The sequence below is a fragment of the Sinocyclocheilus rhinocerous genome, unplaced genomic scaffold (genome assembly GCF_001515625.1).
Source record: "Sinocyclocheilus rhinocerous isolate Xijiao unplaced genomic scaffold, SAMN03320098_v1.1 scaffold1022, whole genome shotgun sequence".
NCBI classification, from domain to species: Eukaryota; Metazoa; Chordata; class Actinopteri; order Cypriniformes; family Cyprinidae; genus Sinocyclocheilus; species Sinocyclocheilus rhinocerous.
The window spans coordinates 340,764-350,830 of NW_015656677.1; the positions used below are offsets into that span (position 1 = coordinate 340,764).

At 38.0% G+C, this 10,067-nt stretch overlaps 1 protein-coding gene across 4 annotated transcripts in view; it reads right to left on the minus strand.

The window, feature by feature from the left end:
* The window catches only part of LOC107720774 (alpha-mannosidase 2x-like), a 43,990-nt gene that overhangs the window by 28,483 nt on the left and 5,440 nt on the right, over positions 1-10,067 (minus strand). For 3 of the 4 annotated variants that reach the window (XM_016528602.1, XM_016528599.1, XM_016528600.1), the window contains exons 3-6: positions 7,755-7,910; positions 5,924-6,181; positions 3,933-4,077; positions 280-451 (exon numbers count right to left, since the gene is read on the minus strand). In XM_016528602.1, coding sequence (XP_016384088.1) covers positions 280-451; positions 3,933-4,077; positions 5,924-6,181; positions 7,755-7,886 — 707 coding nt within the window. In that variant the 5' untranslated portion in view covers positions 7,887-7,910. The remainder of the gene's footprint in view (positions 1-279; positions 452-3,932; positions 4,078-5,923; positions 6,182-7,754; positions 7,911-10,067) is intronic. The other variant, XM_016528601.1, reaches the window with a different exon arrangement.

The following is a 10,067-nucleotide window of genomic DNA, read 5'->3' on the forward strand; positions in this document are numbered from 1 at the left end:
GGGCCGCCCCCCTAATATAATGGCAGGGGAAACACTGACGTTCACATAACATTGCGTTGGACCACTGATGTCACATGGACTATTTTAACGATGGCCTTACTACCTTTCTGGGCCTTGGAACGTGTCAGTTGCACTGCTGTCTCTTTTGATTTCATCAAAAATATCTTAATTTGTGTTCCAAAGATGAACAAAGGGTTTGGAACGACATGAAGGCGAGTAATTAATGACAGAATTTTCAGTTTTGGGTGAACTATCCCTTTAACATAAAACATTACTCACTTGCGCATTGCCTCTTGTTTATGTACATCTGCGCTTTCCCACCACTTGGCGAAGAACGAGATTTCCGACCAAATGAATTTCCTGCGAGGATCTTCGGCCAGTTTCACCACCATGTTGTTGAAGATATGCTGGGTTTGGTCATTGTAGTACTTGTCAAATGTTTTGATCCATCCTGTCACAAAAAAGAAGTGCAGTACAAAGTCACAGTTAAAACCATCCAAGGACGGCAAACAGATCAGATGTAGTTCTGCCACCACAGAATGAAGTGACAATACAGTATGTGCTAAAAACAAATGCTCTTTTAATAAAACACTGAAAAGTTTATAAGAAGCACAGCCATTTGGCCGCATTTCGTTCCCTGAAGAACAACCTGTTCAAAATAACACCGTCTGTTCATTATTCAGAGGCACTGCTGGGCTGTGCAAAAAAAAAAAATCAAATCTTTGTGTCAGCGCTGGAACAACAGATCCGCGCTGACCCTCAGAATGACAGAAAGACATTTCGAGTCGCGGTAGACTGATTGAAACATATAGGGAACATGTTCAGTATTATGCAATCTGCATTAAATGCATAGCACCACAAAGACCAGTGACACGGTACTGACCCCAATAAAACAACAGGGAATCGGGTCACTGACTTTAAAGTATTAGATTCTCCGTTCTTTCATAACGCTGCAAAAAATGCCAACTGCAGGGGTTCGCGAAACTTATCTGTCCTGTGGGTGATGCTGAAACTCATTGTGTTTCTCTTAAGGTGCTTCACAAATTGTGCCAATGCTGCAAAATGCAAGCCCAGTAACTGACCCACTTTACCTGCACGACTCTTTCGGATATGCATTGCTAGGTGCTAGACTGAGGATGCTGCATCAACAACTAAAACAAAATGAAAAATGTTACATCCACTTAAGGACGGAGGGTGAAAACATTCTAGTAGAGATTGAAACTTTGAAAAATTTTTAGGTTGCTTAATGAAATGTATGCAAGCTAAGCTTCAAAAAGATAAAAAGGACAATAAAAATATCACAAAAGCAGCCAATGCTCCAATTAGAATATTTACAGCATTTTGTCTTTAACAAAATATCCAAATTAGGATACATACACTACTGTTCAAAAGTAGTGTCCCGTTTTTTTTTTTAAAGAAATGGAATACTTTTATTTATGAAAAAAACACATTATACTGATCAAAAGCGACAGTAAAGACATTTAATGATAAAAATGATTTCTATTTCAAATAAATGCTGTTCTTTTACTTTTTCTACTCCTCAAAGAATCCTGAAGAAATCATGATTTCCACAAAAATATTAAGCAGCACAACTGTGTTCAACGTTGATAATAATAAGAAATGTTTCTTGAGCAACAAATTAGCATATTAGAATTCATTCTTGAAGGATCATGTGACACTGAAAAATTCAGCTTTGCATCACAGGAATAAATTACATTTGAAAATATATTCAAACAGAAATGTGTTCTTTTATATTGTAATAATATTTCACAATATTATTGCTTGTACTGTAATTTTAATCAAATAAATGCAGCCTTGGTGAACATAAGAATCAGTATTGCATGTAGGGCTGGGCGATATGGTCAAAAAAATTATCACGATAATTTTTTTCATATCAGTCGAAGTCGATAATTATCACGATAAATGTTGAATCGTTATTTCTTTCAAGTTTAAAGCCAGATTTTTGCTCCAAAGTGAAAGTTGTAGAAACCTGACCATTAATTTCCCTTAACAAAATAAATATCTAAATAGAAAAATTAAGTTGAGCGGAGGCCTGCGGGCTTGAGTGAGGAACGGCCGGCGGGCTTGAGTGAGCAGAGGCCAGCGGTCTAGAGTGAGGAACGGGCTTGCGGCAACCACATGTGACGACCCCGGGCTGGACTCTGCTTCGTCCACGGTGAAAGCCGATCCGGCGATCCACAGCGCGAAGTTGATGTATTTCCTCAGCGACCAGCACGGATCAGCTCTAGGCATGACGAAGCGGATATCGTCCTCTTTTGGAAGGCCAAACAAAGTAGTTTCACTATCACAACGGAGCACACAGCGTCTTCACGACATGGTGGCAGCAACAACAATACTACAGCGAGAATAAAAGTTACGCCTTCTTTCTTTGCGTGAACATTTGGGCGGCGTTATGCAAATCTTCCCACATTGTGACGTAGACATGTGGGGGCGTGTTAGAATGAGCCGTTTTAGGTAGGCGTGGTTGACTCTTAACTTTTATAAAGAATATCTCTTTGGATTTGAGACTTTAGTGTTTGCAACTTTACAGATCTTCTTTATGCACCAAGAGCTTGTAACACTTCAAAGAGAAAGGAAAAATTGAAATCGCATCATATGACCGCTTTAAATCACCAAGTCATTTGTGTTCATCGCTGAATTCAAGCAGTGGATCCCACAGCGCTGTTTAGTGCTCGCATGACAGAGTAAACACATCTGCTCTAGTGAGCTCGCGCCGCGCGCAGTTTGAACTGTGATCCGAGCGGATAAACGGTCCGTGTGGCGCGATTCAAACGAGTCGCGCTGTTTCGTTCCGCTTTTGCCGCATAAACATTATATCGAACATTTATCGAACTCTTCATATCGTTTTATCGAGGAAAATTATATCGCAATAATTATCGCCCAGCCCTAATTGCATGCTTGTAAAGAAATATGCTTAATGTCAAATTAATATTAAATACAAATCATAAGAGTAGTTCAAATTAATGTGACAAATTTGTGTATTATTATTTTAATTAATAGTATAATTAATAATAGTAATAATAATTCATTTAATATACCTATATACTACATCTTATTTAATTTTAAATAAAAATTAGATTTATACATTTTATTTACCAATTTATTATAAATATTTAAACATGTCTATGTCTATTAATAATGACATTTTGATGTTGATAATATTAGTTCCTATTTGAGCTTTAACGAAGGGAATGCTCTTGTGAGGAAGAGACTGAACAGCTGCTGCTGTTAGAGTTTTTTAATAAAGACTTCTGAATTATATTCCTCTTTGTATCCAGCATTATTATTATTTACCCACATCCACCTCAGCTGTTGGCTAACATCAAAATTAAGAGTTATGCAAGCTGTTCACAGTCTTCATACCTCTCATTCTCTGCCTCTGAAAGTGAACTCTTCAAGTAGGTTTGCACCATCAAAATAACAAGTCGAAAGGTCACCAACAGGAAGTGATTATGGGCTAATTCTCATTAGTGATTAGTGATCAGAGCATTGCTATATAAAGATCCATACAACTCGTGTACTTCTGAAGCCATGAAACAGACTGAAATTGAATTCGTTTATTTAATGAAAATCATCTTCAGTGGGCTGTTAACCGGAGATCTAGGGCAGATTTAAACATTATTAGTGAATATTTTATGATACTTTTATGGTGGTTTTGTCAGTTCCAGTTACATGACTAATTGAAAACACAAAACACAAGTTGCACTCGAGACCGCAGATATAATGCATTATGCATGTAGCATGAAATCCGATAGCAGGACAACTACTTGACAAATAAGCACAGCTTTTGTGTTTATGACTGAGTTTTGACTCTTTCAAAATTATCTGGGTTGAAGTGAATCATTCCCAAATCTGAAAAAGTAAACTCAGGCCAGGGCTTCATAGATTGTGAATGAAGTTTCAATCCCTACCTGGATCGTTGTGTGAATGAGGGACCACAAACACTTGCAGAGGCTCATCGTCCCACTCGTTGGGCTCGTAGGTGATCTCAAAGCCTTGCTTCCAAACACCTCCATCCACATTATCGAAGCTCAGCAATGAGTATACATCCAGCATCTGTGGCCAAGCAAACAATTCAGAGATTGTCTCGAATGTTATTGCATGAATCCATCTGGATCCGCTTCACAATTCCCAAAAATCTTTACAAAAACCTCCACTTGGAGACAAAAAAATGTTACATTCAGTGATTTTCCACAAAACTAGGCATGTTGTGGACTTCCTGATAAATACTACATCTCATGGCAATTTTCTTTAACTGACAGATGACACAGGACCTGTATTTAGTGTAGAAGTGACAGCCTGAAGCATAACAGTGCACCCAATGGAGACTTACAGTGCCTGTTCACAACAAACATGTCAGGTTTTAGACATGTTTTGAATTTTCTCAAAATATTTCTCAAAAAAATTAATGTGAAAATTAATGTGAAAAATCATATTAAAGTTGCACCAAGTATTTACTTTACTAGAGAAATTCATACTATAGTATACTATACTATAGACAAACAGTATGTAAAAAATAGTAGTGCTCTTAAATGGTTAAATCTGTAACATAGTATATCAATATCCCCTTAAGTGAGTGCTAGATGATGGCAAATGTAATTTAAATCTGATATAAAAATAGGCAAAAACAATTAAACATCCAATATCAGCAGCTAAAATCCAAAATGGCCAATACCAATTTAAAAATAATGAATTAAAATAAGATTAAAAATAAAGTAATTGTAAAAATGCCTATAAATATTGTGCATTACTAGGAGAAAATTAAGTGAGTGGTGATGGCAAATGTAATCTGAATCTAAATCTAATCTAAAATGGGAAGAAACAATTAGCCAACTAATATCCGCTGATATTACTTGCCAGTACAGGCTGAAAATAAAATAATAAACCAAAAACAAGCAGAAACAATTAAACATACAACTGATAAATATCCAAAACAGCCAATACAGTTTAAGATTAAATTTTTGATTTTAGGCACGCAAACTTTTGTAAAAATAATATTTACTATATTTATTTACCAGACAGGTATGTTCTATGCAATTGTTTTGATACAAGATATGTTTCTAGTTTCAACATTATTTGTTCTTTTTAGACATTCCTCTTTAAAAGAAAAAAAAGTATCATCTGTATTGCAAAGTGTTCCACAATTGGTTTTTGACCACTGAAAATGTGTACAATTTAACCATTTACTCCTGGAGCCAAATTTAAATCCCAGTATATCTGGAACTGAACCATACAGGGCCTTAAAAATGAAGATGCCAAAAGGAAAGTTTCTTAAGACCCAGTCTCTAAAAGGGCATTATGATATCTTTAATACTTCTTGAGTTACAGGCATCCAAACTTGGGAGAAAAAACTGGAAAAGTGCCTTTTCCCATTATTGAATGGTCACCATTGACATGTAATGCAACAAAGCCTGCTAAAGTCAACAGATTTTACTAACAGACCTACCAATCTCTGTGTAAAAATAACAAGGATTCGGTCATCTTTCTTAAGTCATTTTTACTCTCAGGTGAAACTTTTCATTTTGACCCCCCTCTACAAAACAGTGGATTACTCAGTTAATACACATCCGTAACATTTAATATTTTGGTTTTCATCACTATACATGTTAATCTTTCTTCAGAACAAATACTGACATAATCATACAATTGAGCCGGCGACCTCTGGATGAGTTGACACTGAATGACATTACAAAAGTAACTGTAAAAGTTGGAGACTCAAAACTGTGTGATTATTGATGGAATCCTTGGCAAGGATAGCCAGGAAACACAAACAGAGCACCACAGATGTAACCACAACAAGTGAATCCCAAAGCCGCCCTGCAAGCCTCTCCCAGATAACACTGCATTAAATTCAAGTCATTCCACACACTTCAGCCCACTGAGATGCCGTTTTGATTCTCACCTGCAGGTCAGTTTGGCTCCTGCGGCCCAGTGCGAACTGGCAATCCAGCGGCTGGACGGAGAGAAAGGTGGGCCTGCCATCAAAGGGCAGCACCCAGGAGCCATTGGCGCTACGGAAAGGGAGGTGTCCACTGGGAGAGATGGCCCCCGTGTCGGTGAGCTCCAGCACAGAGTCTTTGATGTGGCTGATGATCTGATGGTTCTCCTCCAGGAGCTGCTCTAGCTGCTCGATGCGGTTCTGCAACACCGAAATCTGACTCTGAAAAAACCAGGGGGATGGAAGTGTAATCTATCTACCACCACAATCTACAACATCACATGACTGACCTGAGCGCTCTAGAGGGGGCGACACACCAAGGCACACAGGACTGGCATTGGCTGACCTGCAACACGTCTACAGTAACACTAACAAACTGGATTTTTACTTTATTAAGTAGCGATTCTGAGTGGGGATTAGGGCTGCACGATAAATCGCATGCGATATTTAACGCGCATCTTGTCAGTAGCCCGCACGTGATGGAGATTTACCGCTGATTACAATATATAATTTTTTTTTTTTAATTCTAGGACGTTCTAGAGGTATTCAAAATACATGATATTCCGGTCCTTAGATACGTCTCAGATCCTTTCTTTAAAGTAAATTCACAGGATTTTTTTTTTCTGCCATTTTATCATCTCCCAGGCGGATCACAAGTCTGATGGCTTAGAAAAGTAATAGCACACCTCTCCCCAACACTCCGCATGATTTGAGGTATCATTCAGATCCGTAGTACAAAGGGTGAGGGATGAGTTACATGTAAAAACATAATACTCGGGAGTTTCGTCAAATCCCTTGCCTTAGCCAGTATTACTAATATCAAGTGTCACAGAAGCTGTAAGTGTTCGCTGGTGCAAAGCTCCCTGAAATATTATTATGTTTCTTTTTTTGTCATGTTATGGCCAAAAACTGACAAATGGACGATTTTATACTATTTTGTCTTAATACATTAAAAAAAATCACAAATTAAAATCAACCATTTTAAATTTTGCAAGTGAATTTCACCATCACAACATATATAATCATTTAAAAATCTGAAATAAGTGTAAATAAATACATTTTGTATAACATTTTCTAATGCTCATTGTATAATATCTAATGCCCATAAAAATGTATATCTATTTTTTATACTGTATGTTATAATGTTAGGTTGCTTAAATTCACTTGCAAAAATTTAAATGGTTGATTTTAATTTGTGATTTTTTTTTATGTATTAAGACAAAATAGTATAAAATCATCCATTTATCAGTTTTCGGCCATAGGATTGGGAGTTTCTTCAAATCCCTTGCCTTAGCAAGTATTACTAATATCAAGTGTCACAGAAGCTATAAGTGTTTGCCAGTGCAAAGCTCACCGACAATCAAATTGAAAAATTTAGTACAGGCTTTGAATACAAACAATATCTGAATTTCCATAATGTGCTTTTTTTTTTTTTTCTGAGGCTTATGATATGAAGCACATAAAACGTGCTAATTCATGTGTCATCCTGTATGCAATTTCTACAAGAACACCAACACATTTTCCTAATAATTAGGTTTTTGCATTTAAAAAAGTCTTTGGTTTTGTAGCAGAAAAAAGCCAGCAATCACGGAGAGTTATTCACTAGCTAATTTAGTAGTTAATTAGCTCGAGTCAGAGCCAGAAAGAATTGGTCACATCACTAACTTTTACACTTGCTAGCCTGAAAAAACCCCACCGAAGACTTTGATAAATGGCGCCATTCAAACAGACCCACACAGCAAAAAAATATAATCCAGGACAAAGGGAATTCATAAAGAGATCGCCGCCGACTTACCCTAGGAAAGTTCCCAGCGCTCTGTCTCCTGGCGGGATCGTGCTGGACGCGGTCCAACATCAGGTAGAGAGAGAAGACGGCCACACAGAAGATGGCCCCGCCGCAAACGGTCACCTGCTTCTTCAGTTTCATCCTCCTCTGCTTATCTGACGGATGCTGATGTCCAGGTCAAGAGGAGCGGAGACAAAAGAAGACAGTGTTAGCCTGCACAAATGAGTTCTGATGAAGCCGTGTCCCAAAAGTGGAAAAGTGCTGGAAAAGGATTTGCCAGCGATGTTTAAAGTCCACCTCTGCTCTCCCACAGAGCTCCAAATTCTAAAGCAGGGGCTTATGGGATAGCGAAGGGCTAGGAGAAGCGGTGAAATATACACGGGGGACGACGATAAGCAGGAACCGCGCGGCAGTCTGTCAACTGCGACCGAACCACGGCCAATTCCAGCCTCCGTCAAAGTGCCCCTTGTCCTCAGCCATTCAAACCGAAGAAAAGAAGGGGAAAAAAGAACACAGGTTCTGAATCTAATGTCCCTCCGGCAAAGCTGCTCTATGTGTGTGTGTGCATATATACTGTATGTCATTACAGTGAGGACATGTCCCCAGCACTTTATCAAACAGCTTCCGACAGGGATGGATCTAATACAGCATCTCCAGTTCTTGAGCAAGAGTTCTCATTGTTACTAGTTAATGTTCTCCTGCTCAGCTCAGACGCACACTCCAATCTACCGCTTTCTGTGGCTCACGATACAGAAATAAAGCAAAATCCAAATAAATCATGAAATACATCAAATGATGTACAGCGCCAATTCTGGTTAAATAAAATAGCAATAAAATTTTATATTAGGGCGAATCAGAACCCAAAAACATTGAACGAAGCAGATGCAATTACAGTTTAATATTCAAAATATTAATAAAAACGATGATAGTATATAAATAATGCTAAACACTATTATTAACACTAGAAATATTTATTATTATTATTTTGATAGTACAATATAATGTCATGGATTTAATAAATATTAATAAACATAATATAATCTTTATATATATATATAATATACAGTTTTTAATGTTGTTTAAAAAATGTTGTTATTAATAACTGAAAATTACAGTTATTCAACAGAATTTTCATTAATTGAAATAAAGCTGAAATAAAATATAAATATCAGAAAACCATAAACTTGCCCTGGCAACTAGGTGAAATAAAATAAGTTTAAGGGGGGCGCGCAAGATGGCGGCTTGGAAGCGGTAGTGTTTTTTTAGAGGCTCTTGTGCCACTCACTCGTTTTCCCTCCCTAACTCGTAAATAAAGAACGCAAGCCATTGATTTCGGTTACAAATCTTGTGTAGCATGTCACTAGAGACTTTTTGGTCGCAATCTTTGCCGAAGATGCCAAGACCTGCTAAGAAAACTGGAAAAAAGGATCCGACCGCGGACGCAGCGGCCGAGGAGCCCGAGCATAGCTCGAGTGATGCTAATAGTGAACCCGAACTTAGCCCGGCGCTTGCAAAAGCACTTGAAATTATGACGGAGAAAATTTCCAGCACAATAGATGAGAAACTGGGCCCGCTAGCAGAAACTGTGCATAACCACACTCAACAATTAGAGAGCGCAACTAATCGGCTAGACGAGGCGGAACGGAGAATAATGGCGGCGGAGGCATCTTCGGAGGATGCGCAAGCTCGTGTATGCACCCTCGAAAAACAAGTCGCTGTGCTAAATGAACACAGATGATCTGGAAAACAGAGGCCGGCGTAAAAACATTCGAATTCTAGGCCTTCGTGAAGAGGTGGAAGGTACTGATGCTGTTGTCTTTCTCCAGACGTGGATCCCCGAATTTCTAAACTTGCATGCTAAGGGCGGTCGCATTAAGATTGAGAGGGCGCATCGTCTTTTTAGCAACATAATATGAACCCTTTAAATAAATAGCCAGATCGCAAACAGATTCAATCACCCACACAATCTTGTTCAAAAATGACAGGATCGTCTAGACTTGAATCACACTGTGACATTCAAATCTGTGAGAGAGAGCAGGCTATGAAACATCTTTACAAAGTATTTTGTATCGTTATTTCTGTATTACAAACATTCAAAAAAAATCACAGAAGTACTGGAATAAAAGTTTATAGTTCGGATTTATAAAACGGATAGTTCCGGTCCTTGATTCTGATTGGTTGAGCCGCATTCTAAGCTGTTGTAAATTACACTACAAACATACAGCTTTGTTTACTTCTGTGTGTTGCTTGGCAACCACTTTGTTGGAACCACAACTGTTTCTGAGGAACTACATTGTTTGGTGGAAGAATACTGTTTTTATT